At 40.3% G+C, this 20,099-nt stretch overlaps 1 protein-coding gene across 2 annotated transcripts in view; it reads left to right on the top strand.

Annotated features, from left to right (window-relative positions):
- Nucleotides 1-20,099, top strand: part of LOC141787433 (transcription initiation factor TFIID subunit 4) — a 129,153-nt gene that overhangs the window by 50,353 nt on the left and 58,701 nt on the right. For both annotated transcript variants that reach the window (XM_074665784.1, XM_074665783.1), the window contains 2 exons: nt 3,755-3,811; nt 19,237-19,359. In XM_074665784.1, coding sequence (XP_074521885.1) covers nt 3,755-3,811; nt 19,237-19,359 — 180 coding nt within the window. The remainder of the gene's footprint in view (nt 1-3,754; nt 3,812-19,236; nt 19,360-20,099) is intronic.

The raw sequence follows: 20,099 nt of genomic DNA, 5'->3' as shown, positions 1-20,099 counted from the left end.
TTTTTGCAGTGTAGTAAACACCTGGAGTAGAGCAAGCTTTGCATCCAGTGCTAATCGGTTAACGTCATAACTTGTTGAAGTCTTTCAAGACTGAAGCTTACTGCTGCCTATTCTTACTTATGCCCTAGTCTGTATTTAAAAGCTCCATTTCACCTTTAGAGACTAATGTTTCTCCAAAACATCTTCAAACTGTGTTTCATGTAAAATGTAAGTGACCATTTGTTCTTTGAAGAATACTGTAAATACTTAAGTAACTCTTCATACTTTCATTTTGTGGATAGGTTGATTAGTGCTGCATAAAGGCCACAGCAAACAAACCTGAGAAACAGGAGTACTTGTGCTTAATCACCAATTAGGTCTTTAATCTTACTTTCTTTGACAGGGTTAACACTTTCATACCTGTACACTGTTGCATGCTCAGCCCTTTACAATTGGAGGCGTTTGTTTATCTGTAAAAGAAAAAAAAAGATTTTGAAATTTATAGAGATCACCAAAAAAAGAGAAAGAATCTTTTTTTGCAAATGAAAATGCCCTGCGGTGCAACATTAGCAGAAAGCTAGGTTAATTTAATTAATTTTGAATGGAGCCAATGTCCCTCAGTAAAGATTCTCATTGCAGCACACCTCACTGTCTTAATCGCATTATTACGCTCTGGTCCTGCCATGCAGGATATTAGAAATCCTCTTGCTGATGAACACTGGCCACCAAACCCCCTGACCTGTCTTTTTTCTTCTTTAGGAAGAGATAGCATTGCTCCTGGTTGTGAAAAAAGACATTACCTCAGCGAGAAAGCGATACTGTAAAGTGTGTTGTTAAAAAAATGTATAGGGATGCTTTTATACGCTTTGTGCCCATAGTTCTACACGGTTTAACAGTGTTATCTTGTTTTTACTACTCCCAACAGTTCTCCTTATTAACAGGATTAGTCAGGAACTTTTGCAAATTTGGCCGTGTTCTTGTTGGAGGGGCTCACCTCAGGGTGATGTGGATTTCGTGAGCGTTGCGGAGGAAAGCTGGACTTCACCTCAGAGCCATGTCTATGGTTTCTTGCTCTTGTTGCCATGGCGTTTCAGTTCAAGAAAAGTTTGGAAAGCAGATGTTTTGCCTCTTGCTGGTGGGATATATTTCAACACCACACTGGCTGAGAACATGCTTTTAATCCAGTGACAGGAATGTTCCTCGTATTTAATCATGCTTGCTCTTTTCTGTAATTTTGATCTGACAGAAGTTCATCCCTGTAGTGGATGAAAATGAAACAAGAAAGATTGACCCTAAATAAACCCTCTAGAAGACTCTCACTGAAGAGAAAAAGTTACAGCTTTTTTAACATTAGATCTGGCATCACTCCATTGTATCTTTCCCTGTAGTTTTATGCTGTCAGAGTTCTGACTTTTTATGCTTTTCATGGTCCCATAGATAACTGTCCAAATACTAAATGTCATGTTAAGGCACTTGTCCTCTTTTATTATCATTTTCTATTTATAGAAAACATTTAACCATTACACTGAGAGAAAAATCCACAAAAATCCAGGCAGATTTGATAACGGCTATTGAAAAATATTTTAATTTTTGGCAATTTATGAAGCAAAAGAGAAAAAAAAATAAGTACATGCATGCAAAAATTGTTGCATAAAGCAGTTAGGCAGGGAAGTTTTACCCACTACTATACTCAAAATTTTCAGAATACATTTACAAAGTATATAACTTAGAGTTGGTATCACTGCTTCCACATTCAACCCTCAGCTAAATAATAGAAGAAAAGCCCTCAGGAGCTCTAGGATATGAAACAGAAAAAAAACTAGCTTGGCCAAAAAAACAATGAACACAGCACCAGAAATAACCCCTGCATCATCATGCACTGATAATACACATAGAACATAGTCCCAGAGTGTGATTTCTGTAAATGACTGAAGTACATCACACTTGGCGTAAATTTTATGAAAAGGCTTGTCAGACTACTATCCGGCCCTCTTTTACTCTTTCCCCTCTCTTCTCCCCTGTAAGTGGGAAAACCAGGGCAGCTGACAGAGGAGATGTAAAGCATGCCAGTGGCACCGCTGCCCTTTGTAAACAGTCCATCTGTACCACCCCCCCTCCCTGCTGCCACCCGCCTCCCTCACTGCCTGCCTGCCTGCTTTGCTCCTCTCCTGCTCAAGCGCCCGCTCATTTAACCTCTTGAACAAGAAAACACCCACTAAAATAATCCCCTGCATCCCCATCTCCTCTCTCCTCCTCCTTTCACAACAAGCCCTCCCCTCCTCATCTACTCTGTCCATTTAAGACATGACTCAAGTCTGGAGGGATGCTCCGGCCGACTGCAGGGCAAACACATTAGTCTTAGTTGAGATACCGACCAGTACGTGAACCGCCTGATATATTTAAAGCCAATTAGCGGGAAAGCTGGAAGGAGCAGCTCCACAACCATGAGAAGAGGAAGGGAGGTGGAACACTGAGGCTTCTTCTCCCTCTGACTGATCCAGAATCAAATAGACATATGAAGCCTAAAAACAAAACAGGTCTTACTAATATTTGTTGTACTTGTTCAAATTTTTATCGAGACAAATTATATTTACTAATCTTGTTTAAGTTCTTTACCTCTTTTTACAGGTTCTGCTTGAAAATGCAGAATCTGTTGAAGCATGACAAGGTTTTGGTATCAGATGACTCCTTGTGTCTGTTTTTCAGAGTGTATCTTTCACTTTCAATGAACCATGGCTGCTCTCAGGAGAACAGTATGTGTGGAAAGCAGAAACATAAGGGGCAAACATCCATAATGTAGTCCAGAGCCAACCTGAAGTTACATAACATTAAATATCTTCAATAAAATGCCAACGTGCAAGTGGATCTAACAATCTACTCCAAGGTGTCACTTTCTGACACCAACTTAAAACTCACATCTTGGGATAAATCATGCAAATAAAGGCTGGAAAAATTCTGTCTTCTACATTTAACGACACCTGAAGTCGTCATCATTTAGTAGCAGACAGGTTGCCAATTTGTATGGGTAGAAGTGATCTACCAAACAAAATTGCTATAAAATAAACTGGGATATTTATAGTACTGGAGATTTCACAAGACTGATGATTGTTGGCAAAAAGACACGTTGGACAATAAAAAATCATACAGATCTTCTCATGGCTTTGCCCTAATTTAAAAATAAAGGTTTAAATACTGTATCCATACCATGAATTTACACCATATTCTGCCTGTATTGCCTGCAGTGGTCAGCCGTACATGTTCACGTTTGGCTGTGTGGTGAAGGATTCCCAGGGACAAGCACATTCACCCAGATCTTTGCTGCTGATTAAAATAGCAATGCTACGCAGGGACACACAAGCACACACACACAGACACAATCACAGACACACACAGCATTGGACAGCCTCAGTGGATCACAGTGACACACACTCACACCCACTGTCACTGATACTAACCACATCCCTTGCCCTGTGTGTGACTGTGTGTGTGCTGGCTCGTGCAGAATTTTTAATAACCTCTTTTGATTAGAATCCCCCTCCAGCGGCTTATTTAGGGCTGGATTTGGAGCGGGTTTAAAGGCCACCGCCCCCCGGGGGGCGCTCCATTGCACTTCTCTGAATTCAAATACGATGTCCTTGACACCTCTGTATCCTGTTCCCGTTTTGCACTATTTTTGCTGCTCCAGCAACAGATGAGAGTAGGGATGGGGAGGGTGCATAGGGGGGGCTCCTTAAACCAGCTGTTAACCTGTGTTTTCCCCCCCTTTACTCCACAGAGTCGCTCCAGGCAAGAGGACCCAGAGCAAGCTCGACTGAAACAGAAAGCTAAGGAGGTAAGCTGCTGCCGAGATCATTACCCTTGACATTTTCCCGACTCTGGCGTATTAATTTTTCATGCCTCACTACATATGTAATGCCATTTAAAGTCTGACTTAAAGAAGTTTGAGAAATTATTTGCACCAATTGGTGCCCAAGTGTGAAATATGATTTTTTTAAGCACCAAAGACACCCACCCTCTCCTCCACTCCACCCTACTTCTTTTTACCCAGTTTGGACTTTATATTCACTGAGCTCCATTTTGGTAGATTGGCTGTTAAAGGGGGAAAAAAACATTAAATATATTACCAAAGTATATACTTTTATCGATTTTCTGCACTTGGTTTTACATTTAATTCCCCTTTTGTTATTGATTTTTTTGTTGGAAAATGCAAAACTAGAGTATCTATCACTGGCCAAATAAGAGAGATAATTTCTTTGCAAACCTCTTTGCACAAATGTCAAATTGCAGCTATAGTTCAGTGAGTGCAGTGGAGGTTTTTGATGCAGCGATTCATGCTCTACCATTAACTTTAACTGCGACAAAGGAGCTATTTCCTTCTTCAAGTAATAAGTCAGCGCTTAACAGAGTGTTGCAAATAGGGAAATGTTTCACTGATGTAGTATACACTTCAGCATCTCCGTCTCATTTTAAGCAGGTCTTGTATATGGAAAAATTCCCTGTGGACCACAGAAAGTAGACCACTCTTCTTAGCGGTTGGTTAATGTTGTTTACGCAAACAAAATTGTTCTGTCACAGCGGAAGTTTGCATTTGTGTTTGCGTTTTGTTTACTTCAGAATAACTTCACTGGGTGCTTTTTCTCTTTGGCTCGCTAACAAGGATCAAGAGGACTGCGTGGAGCTTTCATAGAGTAGTCTGAGTAGGCAGGCGGATGAAACAAGCTCTGTTCACCTGTTGTTGTTGTTGTTGTCGTCTAAATAGAACTTAAGGAGCAGATGGGGTTTCTTCTAAGAGTCTCACCCTTTTAAAAATCTCTCTATTTATCCGGGTAAAGTTTTCTGAGCATGTTTGCACTTCTCTCACTTACACTCTAATTTTTACTTACACAGTTGTATAAATTTCCTATAAACTGCCTCCCAGTACAACCGAAGTCTGTTAATGCTGGTTTCTTAACCGTTCACATGTAGGGATAAATGCTCAAGGACAAGTCAGTATTGTTGTTTAGCCAAAGTATTTAAATTTTGGATTTTCTCAGCCAGTCTGTGCTGTTGAACTTCTGACCTTCAAGTGACAAGTGGACTTCTCTTTCCTCTGGCTACTGGCAGCGCTCTGTCTTCTCTCTGCTTTTCTCCTGGACATTTTCTTTCTAGCAACATTGAGCCCTGCTGCAGTTTAGAACATTCACACGAGATCTCAGCCTACCCATAAGCCCCACATATGCAAATGAAGCCGCGTAATAGGCAGCGCGATAGGTTTGCCCCAGGGGCCATGTGATCAAAGTGGATCTCCTCCCTGTTAAGTGGCAGTCCGCTCGTCATCTGGATACGGCCAGATTAGTGCCTCGTGAGGAGGCGCCGCGTGCACGTATGCACATATTCATTTTCAACTGGAATTTTAAGAAGGTGCTTTGGAAATTGTTACTTTATGTAATGCTTTCTCCCGCTAGATAGAGACTTAGAAGACTCCCAACTCCCTGTTTCACTCACACACACATACACAGACACACACACACACACTTCTCCCCTTCCATCCTTCCTCACCTTTTTCTTTTTTTTCACTAAATGGCCGCTGTTTCTCAGCCCCCGTGCCTCTCTGGTTTTCATCACCTGAGCTGGCTGTTTGTGTCATTGCAAAGTCTGTCAGCAGCTCACACATCTGTGCAAATTTCATCAGGATAATGAGCCCAACATCCTTTTCCAGGCGACGTGGCAGAGGAGCCAGCCTCTTTTAAGACTCTTTCCCCTGATAACACACAGAGAAAACAACCACAACCACCTAACCATAATCATTTTTAGAGGGATGGAATAGCAGCTTGTTATGTACTTGAACCAAGTGTTGGCATATAAATGAAGCTGGCAGGCGATTGGTTTCAAAAAAGGCAGGTGCAGACCCGAGTCTAATGACTAAGTTTTAACTTTAAAACAGCAAATAAACAGTATCAAACTTCGAGGTCAGGCTCAGTTTGACTTTCAAGTGAGTTTGGTTTCATTAGAAGTCTGCATTATATGAATTGTTTGAAGCTAATAGTTGAAGGTTAACAATAACGTTCTCCTAATGGATGGTGGCAATACTGACAAGATTACAACACACATTTTCTTTCTTTTTTACTTTCGGCCTATGCACATGTAAAGATGCACATGTTGTTTATGCATACAGAAATTCTCTGCTTTGACTTTTTGACACAAAACAAACAAAGAAGAGCCCAGACTATTCAATCTTTTTAATGCTAACTGGGTACCCTTGTGCATGAAACCAGTTATTGTAATTCATTTTTCTTATTCAGGTCCTTGTTCTGCCTCTGTGTTGTCAAACTTAACAGACTAACTGGACCAATGCCTTTAACACTGCATGGCAGCACTGGGTCTGATCGCTCTTAAAGCTGTTTATGGCGCTTACTTGAGTTGTTTGCCCCCTTCCTGATGCTTTGTATGCTTTACTTACTCTTCTACTCAGTTTACTCTTGATACCTTCCTGTAAGCAAAAACTAACTGATACGTCTACATTGACTCAAGATTCTGTTTCAATGCTCCATTAGCTGCTGAAATTTTTGGTCTTCTACCTTTGACAAAAGCAGATCAGTTCTGTAAATCTAGTGGTTTCGTTATTAACTGCTTTAGCTTTGAGTTGTCTTTTGTAAACTTTCTGCAGTTCTCCAATTGGCACATGGTGCTAATACTAACAATGGCTACTGCTCTTTTTGTATTTCTTCTCTGAGGCTAAGCTGTGATGAAGCTTTTTAGGAAAATCATTAGATATGTTGGATTCATACTTGGGGACATTTTTTTCTCTTGTCAGCTTGTTGTTGCTTCCCCTATGCGTTAGTACTTAGAACTGTCAAGTCGGAGTGTGTTGGCTTGTTGATAAGTAAATGAAAGCAACTCTTATTGTTAATCTGTATTATTAAGCATATTGTGCATAAATAATAATACTACAATTGTCTCTTTATATTCTGCTAGCTTTTTGGCACATCAAGCATCCATGTGTTTTTATACCAGACAAACTTGGAAATGAGCTTAAGAGTGTACAACATGAAATATTTGAATCCATGTGCTCTTACCTACATATAAACAAACAAATAAATACAATTTTCTCAGTCACATTATATAACTCAGAAAGCTGATCCACATGTTAATCACTGACAACTTGAGATGGTACCTTTCACATTTGAAATTATACAATACTGATGCCCGGTTTTTGGTATTTGGTGATAAATATTAATCTCTATAATAATACAATCTCAAAGTTTTTCATTCTAATATATTTTGTTTCTCAGTATATAAAATTGCAATCATCTGTTCATGTTCAGCATGGAAAATTACCTTCTCTTCCACTCTGTCACAGTCACAAGGATGGGTATTAGGTATTTAGGTATCTAAAAATAGTACTATTTGATTGTACATGAATTGGTACTTCAGATGGAATTGGTTAAGGCCTTTAAAAGTACCTAATTCAGTTCTCATCCCTACTGAAAACACCAGCATTTCCAGCCTCCTTACCCCCAAAGTAATTTACATTACACAACATGTGGCAAATATTTCACTTCACATCTTTTCTCAAGACTCAAAGTCATCAAGGTCTCCCTAACAATCTATCAAGGCTGAACGATTTTGGAAATAATCTAATTGCAATTTTTTTTTGGACCAATATTGCGATTTAGCATGCAATTTTAATTATTTGTTCATTTATTAATTTTATTTTATTTATTTTTTTTATTTTTTATTTTATTTTATTTATTTATTTATTTATTTTTTTTTATTTTTTTTTTGGGGGGGGGGGGTTATCTTTTGCGCTATTTACTAAAAACAATTTATAAAATCATTCTATATCATCCTTTAGTAAGAGGGCCAGGCCTACATGTTAGGATGACATGAAATAGACTAAGGCATGAATTGATACAAATAATATATCTTTATTTAAATATCACAATCACAGAAGAATATTGACTGATTGATTTAACTTCAAGCCGTGTAGACATGTAACATTTTTGCCAGAAAAACAGCATTTTGACTTTTGCTGGTTTTAAGGAAGAAGGAGCACAAGATACTATAACCCCTCCAAGTTTGTTACATGAAACTTTTTAAAAATTGTATTTTTATAAATTGCGATTTGAAAATTGCACTCGGTTACATTGCAATGTTGGTTTAAATTTGATAAATTGTTCAGCCCTAAAATCTACTTACATTTAGCGCACAAAAATGTACCCTTACACACAAACATTCATGCTCCAATAACAGCACACTATCATTGTAACAGTTCCACCTGCAAACGCTAAAATCTAGACTTTTGGAGACAACTGGAGGCTCATTGTCTTGCCCAAGGACTTCTCAACCCAGTGGACTGCAGGTGCTGAAACCACTGATCTTCAGCTAATAGATGATCTGTTTTACCTTTGAGCTACAGCTCACACATCTGTTTCCTGACAATCCAACATGTGTTGTTTGGTGAAACTTTGTTTTAACAGTCTAAAGTCCTTGTCCTAAATAGTTTGTCGTCTCTCTTTTCTTTGGTGCAACCATCACATCAAAATGTTCACTTTTTAAGATTAGACAAAAACAGATTCTTGGATTCCCAAAATAATTTTTTCAGCTCATTCATCTTAACCAGCTGTGTAAAAATATCCATTGTGGACAGTCAAAGAGCTTTCAGCTTGTCCCATGCAGACACCTAAATGTTACCTGTGAAAACAACATAGGGTGCTAATTTCTGTATAAAATAGTCCTCCATGAAGTTTAAAGAAGAGATTTGTATGCACTCTCCTTGAAGTAGTTTGCTTGGTCTGTCTCAGCTTAAACTTGCCATCAAACCCCAAACCCTCAAAATCAGCATCAGTGTTTCTTTTTCTCTTCTTATTTATCTGTATTTATACAAGGAACCAACCTCTAAACCCCATCACCTGCAGAGCATGCTGTTCAGGTATACACTGGCAGAGATTTTTTGTTGTTGTTGAGTAGTCTCGCGCCTCTGTTTCCTCCATTCTCCACCATTTGGCCGAAAGGTCAGATGAGCTATTTCAAAAATGCCCCCAGTGAAAATCAATGGGCAAATCGTGGAGCTCAGTTCCTGTTTGTTATTGTTGTCGGTGGTGGGTCTGTGTGTTCTGTCTGTTTCATCACGAAGGCAGGAGGCCGGGTGATGCCTAGTCATTAAGAGTGAGAGAATAAGAGAGAAGGAGAGACTGCAGGAGACAGAGGGGCAAAGACAAAGAGAAAAGGAGACTTGGGAGGGGGAGAAAAAGAGGGGAGGCAGAGAGATAGAGAGGGAGTTAAGGCCAGTAGAGATACATCACGATGTCAGACACACAGACACACTGCAGCCACAGATTCATCATCGCAGCCGCGTCTGCAGGCACAACTGGACACAGGAAACGAGTGAACTGGAGAAAGGGAGCAAGGACAGAAGAAGGGAGACAAGGGACGAAGGGGAAGACAAATGTAGTAACACAGCTGGACAAAAGCTCAGCTGCTAAAGAAAACCATGTCAGGCAAAACGCTCATACCTCCACTCTTCTGCTTGTTGATAAGTTGGTGGATTATAAGACTGCGGCTATCATTCCTCCTTGCCCTTGCATCTCCACCTTCAGCTAAAAGATTTCAGGATTAGTGAAAGGACTGCTTAAACTTGCTTTTGTCCCATAGGAGTCTCAGAGATTCTGTCAGAATATTTTTCCTGAAATACTTTACTTCTTCAGGCATTAAAAGATGATTTTTGCCAGTTTTGACGCACCACTGTTGCTTGGAATGTCTTGAACTTTACTTAATTAATTCTGCTAAAGCTCAACTTTGAACCTTGCATGGCTCCAATTAAAACCCTCACTTGTACATCCTTCCCAGCTGTATGAACATATATGTTGAAACCTAGTGGAGGAATTAGACTGATAGTCAGATGACATTTGCACCACTTTTGTCAAACTTAGCATTTTTTGCTTATTTGCTCGGTTGATAATAACTTATTAGCATCAAGGTTTTGCATACTGTTGAAGGTTGAAATTACAGCCTGTAGCTCAGCTTTGTACGCACCAGGCGTTAATGCACATGCATGTTTCTTGATTGGCCCGGCATCCTCCACAAGTGGCCAGGTCAAGGAGAGGCTGGAATCCGCCCACACCGAGAGCTCCTCAGCCGGCGCTTCGCACTTCTCCAGAGAGGAGAGGCTCCTCTGTGTCAGAGGACAACGGAGCAGCCCTTTAGGTTTTTATTAGGCCAGTTATATCTGCAAGTTCAGAGGCTCTCATCCTTTGCCCCTCCGCAAAACTGCTATGCTCAAAGAGGCGCTCTCCCCCATTAGGCAGGCCTGAGGGCAAAAGCCTGCTACCCTCCTCCACGTTCGCTGCCTTTTCTGAGCTGACTTTCAAAGAGAATTCCTGCTGTTCTGTGCGTCCCAGTTCATAGTTGTTATATTCTTGTCTTCTGGCCTTGCAGATACATAACACCGTCATATGAGTAGGGCAGCAGTATTCATGGTCAGCCTGTGTGATTGTGAAGAAGAGAAGAGTATTTTGTGTTCCTCTCGAGCTGTGAGATAGTGTGCTTTTTCAGCTTTCTGTTTTTGATAAATTAGGTTATCCATTAGTTTAGGTGTCATTTCATTTAATATAATGTCAACGGGATTTTTATGCTTTTTGAAGATGGAACAAGGGTTTTATGCAGATAATCTAATTATCACATAAGAAAGATCTGTTTTGTAGGTCCTAAAGAAGTCCAGCTAAATAGTACACTAACCCTATTTTTATTTGTTGCTTTGTTGTCGGTACTTTTAACTTCAGCTTTTTCTTCACCTCAAGACATATTACAAGAAAAAAAGAAGCAGGCTTTAAAAGTACCTTTGGTGTTCCTGTGTGTTTTCGAATATTACAAAGTGCTGTAATGAGAAGGAAAACAACAAAAAAAAGGAGATTTTTTTTTGCCTCAGAGGAAGATAGCGACTCGTCTCCTCGCTGTACAAGCCTGTAGGTTCACTTTTCTCTTTGTGCGCCAGAGCACTCCTTGGGACTCGAGCGACAGGGGAATTGGGCATGCTGAGCTACGCTGGTGGCGAGGTGCCAGCCTCCTGTGCCTGGGATATAAGTGAGAGGGAGGCAGGAGGCAGGACACGTTTCAATTAGGCAACAAACACCTCGCGCAGGAGATGGGAGAGGAGAAAAACACCCTCACCTTCACCAGCTAGCTTCTCCCTTCTGACCTCTCCCAAAAACACACTTCCCTGAACCGCTCAGCCTCACCTTCTCTCTACTTTATGTTCAAATCTGAGGTGTCATTTGTGGAATTCATGAGGGAAGGACAGTACCGGGGTCTTTGTGAGGTGATGCTAAGTGTGCCAGCTCGGCCTGCATGTTTCCATTAGATTGTCATGTTGGCTAATTAGAGAGCGGCAGCATGATTCACCTTGTTAATTAGGAGGACTTGCACACTATGTGCCCGGGGGCGGTGTGGGGAAGAGGAGCCCAGCCTCAGAGCCTGCTAGTCGCCTGCTGCCTATGAAGATTCCCCTTCTCATCTACCTTCCTTTCACTCCTTTTTTTTTGATTTGGAAATGAATAAATCATTGAGATCGTCCTCTCTCGGAGTGTGAATATCTGAGTTCTCATCTTTTCCTGGATGCAAATTAGGCGTGATCAATAGAAGGTGACGAGCAGCGAATCTAAATGTTTAAAAAAAAGAAAGACAGGGATAGAGAAGAGTGCTAGACGAAGCACGGCGGCATAGAATGAGACAAAACGAGAGAACGTTTAAAGTAGGAAATTTTCCCTTAGATAAGCAGTATTTTTAATGATCACCACTCTCCTCCCGACGCTCCGCTGAAACATCCTCAGAATCTGCTTAACACTGATTTCTGGCTCCTTCATTATAAACACTATTCCTGGGCAAAATGTGTAGTGCAAATGTTATTATTTATAAAAATAATACTTACTCCTATGTAAAACCTTCTCCACTGTGAGACATATTCCGTTTATCCACATGTATCTCACAGTTTCCCTCTGCATGCTTTAATTCCTGCAAATAAGTTGCAGATGAGAGGAAACCATAGGGTCATGATAGTGACACTCACATAATGACCTTAGCTCCAGGGGCAGCTCTGGGCTCTGAATAATTGGTCCTTGGCCCAAGAAACACTTCTGACATACTCAGCTTCAGAGAAAATGAAGCACTCCAGGCCACGACTATTAACTCATGCATGTATTTTGAATGAATCTCCATAGGTAAAATAATATAATCACAAACAGAGTCGCTGGAATATTCAAGGGAAGAGATTCACGTGAGTTGAAAAGGAGGATGAAACAGAATTTTGAGGCTTGTTTTAACTCTCATCTGTTTTATTATCTCTCAAGACTGGTATCAATACAAATGTGCAAACACAAGTTTTTTGTCTGAAAAGTACTCAAGTACTTATAGGTGTCAGTTTTAAACTTAATAAAGTAAGTCTAGCTTCACCTCTGTGAGACTTCCTAAAATCAGCTGCTCAAGACAGCACGTAGCTCACAATCATAAGAGGTATGTTTTCCAGTACTAATTCAATCTGTCTTCAATAATTTCTTACAGGAACTTCTTCTATATTACATTTTTGAGCTCTGTTGGTGACTCCTGTGTTTCTTTATCCAGTTTTAGCAGAAAGACTAGCCTACATGAGCAGTTTGAGTCTGAACTCATCTCTTTGTAGTGTCTCAGTGCAGATGGAGGAGTGAAACCTGATTGGTTGCCACAAATGGCTCTTCTCCCTGCAGCAAACTATCTGCCAGGCAATCCACATGAAGAAAGGCCTCAAGATGCAGCTAGCAGATGTTCACGTAATGTCGGCCATGTGGGTGTCAGGTGAATGAGATCTTTGGATACAAACGTACATAAAACACATACGTACAATGTCAACACACACTCTTTGGGAACAGGGAGGAAATTAGGAAACTGGTGCACATAAACTGGCTCTGCTTTGGATAGCCAAAACTTTTAAGCTGTTTCTCAAGTCCATATATTACAATGAGAACAATGGCAATACCCACATGCTGATGTTTAGACCTTGCAAAGTAAGGTTTAAGCATGGTTCAGGTTTAGTTCAGAGTATGTCTTCTCAAACTTTTCTGCCCAAAATAGCAGTGACAAAAATCAGTAACCACCTGCCTTGGGAATACACGAATAGGCATACCTACATTTGCAATATTTTATTGTTAAAGCTAGGGATGCACCGATACCAATCCAGGTATCGGATATCAGTGCCCCTCATATCTGTATCGGTATCAGTGGGAATGGGCTGATCCATGGTGCTGATCCAGGCAACCAGCTTTCTCCCTTTTCTTTTTACTGGCGCTCTTGGATACTTGATTTGGAATGTTGCCTCTGATGCACTTTTGTGTTTTTTGCTGAATTACCAGTCTACAGGGTAAAAAATATTACAATTAAATATTATAATTTCTGTAAATTCTGAGGCATGGTTTTTACAAAACTCCCAGCAGTTTTTACAAAACTGCTGGTAAACATTTACACATTTTATAGTTTAAATAAATATTAACTTCAGTAACTCCATAAACTTTTTTTTGCCTCTGCCTAAAACATTACCAGTCTTATCCCTCAGTAAGGCATGCAGGTTATTTTTGAAGACTGGTATCGGTATCAATATCGGTATCGGAACCAGATGAGTTGGATCGGTGCATCCTTAATTAAAGCAGGTTTCCTTCAGGTTTGCTCTGCTGGTTTATCTTTAGTTAGTAAGGTATCAGACAAAATCAAAAACTTTACCTGATTTTGACTCTGCATAAAATAGTTTCAGCATTTAGGTTTTAATTAGAATCAACATCAGAATAGCCTTTGTTCACCAGGTATCTTCAAGAGTACAAGGAATTTGACTCTGGTTTGAACTGCACTCTCTCCATACAGTTATTGTGAATAAAAACTAAATATTACAAAATAGAAGAAAGAGCTTAATTACTAATAATGATAATAATAATGATAAATGTTTTACAGGGGAGAATTAAAATACATACACATTTAGGTTAAAAAAGTGCACTGAATAAGACATCATTCTTTTATATATGAACATATAATTTTGAAGGAATAAAATTAAGTGTGATATTTATTTGGTTTGCCCTGAGTATAAAAATGTTTAAGTGTTGTGACATGTTTCATATTTCGGTCTGGCTTCAAGTAGCAAGCTGAAACCAGTCGACTAATACTTCTGGGTAGCTGTTGAGATGCCAGTGTCAAATGGGCCGCCAACTTTCCTGTCCTTGTTGCTTTGCTCAGCAGCAAACAACATTTTGGGCTTTCTAGTCACAAAAGCAGTCACTGTTTGCTGTAATATTTGGAGTTAAAATCAAGTACTAGTTTGGCAGCCTTTGTTTCCTACTGCTGAAATTTACTATTATCAGAAGTGGTGTTAATTTAATGCTGTGCTAGTGTTTATATATACTTCATCAGAAGAGTGGTCAAAATATTTCTCCCTGACATAGATTTGATGAAACACTTCTTTAGAAGCGCTAAGAAGAGAGAGTTTGGTGTCAGTTTTAGATCCAGAGCAGACACGCTGCAGGACTTTGTATTATGGTATATTTTAGTTCAGTACAGCGGAGTGAAAGCCTAATGCATTAGAAATCATTAAAGGGTTTACTTTTATAATTGTGATGCAGTTTTTACCTTTTGTCATCAGAATCCAACAAGCACTCCAGATTCTAGAGCAACATTAAGATGGATGCAAATGTTGGAAACATGATGAAATTGGTTTGGTCCTTTTTGAAATATAACCATGACACCAAACATCTTATGGGAAAAGAAGCTAGCACTGAAAGTGACATATGTTATTTCTTATACTTAGACCCCCTCCTCTGTGTCATTTTGGACCAGAGCTTTAAGGGGGAGGGTAAGAGACAGAGCCCATGATCTGTCTTTTATTCTGTGGTCTTTGCAGGGCAGAGAGCCCTTTAGCTTCCTTCACAGCCCTGTAGCTGCTTGTGACGTCAAGCAGAGCGTGTTCTGCTCTACCAAGGACATCTGTCTGTAAGCGTCTGGGGGGCCGCGAGCAGCCCCTCAGGCCAGAGAAGGAAAGGGGGGAGAGTGTGGGTGAGGGTGGAGAGAATAGTCTTTGTTAAAAACAGCAGAGATGGAGAACGGTAGGTCCATCATGGCTCCTGCAGCTCATCCTCCTCTTCACTCCTGGCGTGTCAGAGCGCTCTGAGGTTCTTGCTATATTTTGGGCATTTTTGCATCATGAGGGAACAGACTGCAGTTTCCTCTGTGTTCAGAAAAAAACTGTTATTTGTTATTAAGGTCTTGAAAGACACTTTTACTGCTCCATTATGACACAGGGCTCCAAGCTTTGCAAAATTTGGAAAACCTCCAGCTGGAAATCAATACAGAAAGAGGCAAATTGAAATTAATATTTGAGATTCACTCATTTCAACCAATGTTTCTGTTCCCGTTTTTACATGGTGGGGTTTTGTAGTTATGCCAGAAACTATAGATTTGAAACATGCATGGACCATTGATTGTTTCTTGATTTAAAAAAGGAAATGTGTGGCTTGCTCTTTTGATTAAATTATCAGTTTACTCCCAAAAGACTCGTGTCAGTCTGAGTATACAAATAAAGTGTGAATAAATGAAAACATTAACTTTCACATTATTAAAAAGTTTTAATAGGATTAAAAATGAAAATCCTGCAAAGGTTGTTATTTATTTTATTCATTCTTTTTTGGCTTATTTTGGCTTGTTTGCAGCTGAAGTGATTCAGCTACTGTTTGCTGAACTCACAAACCAGCCGTCTCCTCAGTTTATAAATATTAACATCTTCTGCACTAAGCTGGAGGTCCTGGTGTTATTTCAATATGATTTGAAAAAGTCTTCCAGGACATGACCCCATGACAAGGAATGATCCAATGAAACCTTGTAATTTGATATCCAGGACCTAGATTTTTCAAGGAAATCAAACATTATGTATTCAGATTTAAAGTGAGGAAAATATGATGTGTTTTAGAGGGTAGTAAGTATTTTTCTTTATACTGTGGAGGAGTACCAGTGATGTCTGACTTCATGTGGAGGATGCCAAATAAAGTCACGATACTTGTACTTGATAGTTATATTGCACCATTGCAAACAAAATTAACAAATTAGAACAACTTTGCATTTTGGTGAAGCACTTATGACTGATGATAAAAGAAACACTCTATTAAAGAAGTTGTAGATTTTAAGACAAAAACATATTCTAAATATTAGTCAATTAGTTTTTCTTCAGACTCTCAAACTTAACGCTTAGGTAAGGAGAGATTTTAAAGAGCTTGATGAATACTAGTTGTTTGTTTGGCGTGTCTGTGTTTAGATTTAAGCACCTTCATATCGTCCGCTGACATGCATCAAGCACAGCTTTTACTTTCTGTTAGAGAAAGATCTGTGTAAATGCGACAAATGTTTCCTCAGGAATATACGCAGACACACTTTTCACATTAACAACATCATCCCTTGACATTGTGCTCCCTGCATCAAGACTAAAACTACTTTTTAACAAAGCTGTAGATTGATTCTGCCGGGTATCTGGAAATTGTTCTACATCTCCTGACCTTTGCTAATAATTTGACTTTACAAGTTCTAGTTCCCTGCTTTAAAAGGGCATACAAGCAGACTGGAAGCACTGGTATTTACGTGACTTTGGAACAGCCGATATTTATGTGGTACCATTGATTGGAGCTGGCAAATGTATGCATCCTGCCAGCTGGTTGTTCTTCCAGTCTGGGATGAATCTCTGTAGTGACCTTTGCAGTTTTTGCCTGTGACTGAACCTAAGGCTTAACATAGCCGACAGGGTAGACCGGGAGGTAGAGAGCGATTGTTGAACTGTGGGTCACAGTTTCGATTTGCAAAAACAGTCTTTAAAATCATGTCAGATTCTTTAGGATACTAATCGCACTTTAAAACTCACATACAGAGATGGGAGCTGTGCTGACAGTTTGGAAATGTGGTACCAGGTGTTTCTCCCAAAATTCAACAGGTTTCATTTCTTTTTATTGTGACAAAATGACAACAGAAAACACAAGCGGGGGCAGAGTTTTAATTAGAATCTATGATGAGAAGAACAAACTCTACAAGAGCATTGCTCACAGGAGCCTTTGTTTGGTTGCCTGTTCAAGATATTGATTTATTGGAATTGTCACATAACCGTCATGGCAGGGTGAGGCTGTTCAGCCAGCACTGGAGGAGTAACACAAACTAGGAATGCGCCAGTTGTAAAAGTCAGGGTCGGTATCTTTACCCATGGTTGGAGTTGCCCAGGGAGGTTGGAGATGGTTTGGGTCCTAACCCTAAAGGTAACCTGGGTATCTTATATAGCTTCTGCCTGTATTCAATGGGCTTTGTGTGAACGTACGTTTTGTGAAGAATGTCTGAATCAAATTTCATCTCTATCAACTTGAAGGGATTATCAATGATAGGCGTTCCCTGACTCACAGCATGTATCAGCGCTTAGAGCCCATAAAAGGAAGGTACAGTCGTCACAGTGGCACCAGATTGAAATCAGAAATCAGTCCCCTTGTGTCATGGCGGCCTTTGTACTGATGGGAAGCGCAGACTGGAGGGATGCAGATGGTCAAATGAAGTCTTCATTTATCATATAGTCATAAATCTGAAAATGCAGGCAGTTGCTTTGGGCGCTGGGAGCCCATGCCTGGTGCCAACTGCCAGGCGGAGATGCCGGCATCCTGGTGCCATCAGTGAGATAGCAGACCCCCCCCCCTTTCTATTGCTCACTTCTAGCTCTCTTTGCTTTGGGATTTTTTAAGGTCATGCCCAGAGAGATTTGTGAGTCGTTTGTGGCAAAGTGTAATACGGTTAGCATTGATAGCATGAATGCAAAATGTATCATAAGGACAGGGGCACAAATCATCTCTACCCTGTTAACCACATTCAGCATTGATCTACAGTTCACTCTAATACTCTCTTTATAAATGTTTGTATAGTCGGAACCTATGATTACCAGCTCTGCCTCCTTTCAACCTCCTCAGATAGTTGTCCATACCACTGCTTTCATTTAACACTTAAACTACTGTATACACATTTTTCGCCACCACCCTTTGTGAAAATGAACAAATAAATGTGCTTCAGATATTCAGCTGCCTGCTTCAACTGTTATTACTTCCCCTGCTCTGTGTTGTCAGCGTGTTTGAATCTTTCAACAGTTCCGCCGTGCTAAATGTGAAGTGGCAACACCCTAAAGGGCATGCCTTGCCATCGGGGTTTTAGGGAAGAAATCAGAGGGAACTGCATGCACATTTTAGATCAGACTTTCTACACCAAAGCAACCTTTTAAAGAGCGCCATCTGAAAGTAACATGAAATTTTCCCTCGATCAGACAACATACATGCCTCGCACAAACACCAGCGCCCGGCGAACGCATGCTGAGAGATAACATAAAAGAACATGAAAGACATGAAAGCGCACATTGATTGTCCCTGTTCGCTTCAACCCGGGCCTCTCTCCCCCAGCGGGCAGGCACACAGGCAAGCTGGTGGGTAGGCATTCCCTGTGCTGTGGCCAAGATTGATAGGCACATGTGTGTGCGTGTGTGTGTGTGTGTGAGTGTGTGTGTGTGTGGACTGTGTTTGCATGTTAGAGGGAGTGCTGACACCCTCTGTGCCATGGCCCCGGGCCCTCACACATCCACCCAATAGAAAGGGCAGCTCCCAGCAACGCTGGGTTACCCTTCAGCCCTGCAGCTAGACATGACATTACCTCAGGCTCTACCTCCACACAACCTCCCCCTTTTACATCACAAACTGCAAAAATCATAATGGGACCATGTGACTACAGACAGACTTGGTCTTTGACAGGAGCTCTGTTAATGCCTGACAACAGACTTCCATTTTGTCTGGCACAGAGGCTTGCACCACACATGAATGGACAGATTAGAGGAAGAGAAGGGAGGCATTCCTCTTTTAAAAGTTGGTTTGGCTGGTCTGATTACTCCCTCGCCTTATCTTTTATATATTATCTTGAAGTAACACAGAAATCAAAATGTGAAATTTTTGGTTGTAAATAATCTTAAAAACCTTAAAAGCATATTTTACAATCATTTATGTTATAACAGACTGCTGTGGTAACTTCATGCTGTCAGCACAACCAGATCAAAAATATTTAAAAGAGAATGGTAACTCTTTTTTATGATGGTACAAGTATACAGTTTTTTATGTGCATAAAACCTGAGATACATTAAAGAATGAAACCATTGAAGAATTATTCCAAACTAATGTGCCATGGCTGTTACTACATCTCTAAACTTCATGTTATCTCCTCCAGATGCAGCAACAGGAACTGGCCCAGATGAGGCAGAGAGACGCCAACCTTACTGCCCTAGCTGCCATCGGACCCCGGAAAAAACGCAAAGTGGATTCACCAGGGGCCACTCCATCAGGGACAGAGGTAAGAACTACACCTGTTTGTTGGTTTTGCTGTCAAATGTTTTGTCTGTTTCCAGTGGTTCATGTTAAACTGTTATATTTACACTCAACACCAGACAATTGGACTCAAGTCATTTGAACATTGTTGCTAATAGACAAACAATTTCACTCACCACTGTCGCAAGCATTGATATGAGCTACTGTAGCTTATGTGACTGCATAAATGACATCCATCAATAGCAGCAAGCCCCCGTCATCCAACAACTTATCACTTTTCATAACATCCAATCGTGACTCGTCAGCAGAGTAAATAACTCCCACGCAAAACCTTTATTCCTTCTCTTTTAGCCTCCGATAAGTTTTTCCTCTAGCTATAGCTGCGTTTAGTCCACTCTGTTATTCTTTGGGAAGGTAGATAAAGGATCATATGCCAGCAAAACAAATGCACATGACCAGGCACTATAGGCAGCTAAATTTGTGCCTGATGATAAATGACATATTAAAACAAAAAATATAAAAGCATGGATGTCAAGATTATTTCGGGTTTTTTTAAAGAAAAAAAAGTAGGCCTGTAGTAGGCACTAGACAGTACATTAATGATGTGTGTGTGTGCTGTGGATACATGCAGTTATTTCTGCTACACAGAAATACCACACAATTGTTAAACCTTTCTTCTTCTTGTTCTGTTTGACAGATATGTAGAGTATAAGAGAGCAATGCAATTTCTTTAATGGAATGTAGCCTAGCCTTTGCCACCTACCT

This window comes from Halichoeres trimaculatus, unplaced genomic scaffold, assembly GCF_033239565.1.
Source record: "Halichoeres trimaculatus isolate MK-OKI-2021-1 unplaced genomic scaffold, fHalTri1.1 fHalTri1_scaffold_3, whole genome shotgun sequence".
Lineage (NCBI taxonomy): Eukaryota > Metazoa > Chordata > Actinopteri > Labriformes > Labridae > Halichoeres > Halichoeres trimaculatus.
Note: the sequence above shows the minus strand (reverse complement) of the source record. Positions and strands in the feature narration are given on the sequence as shown.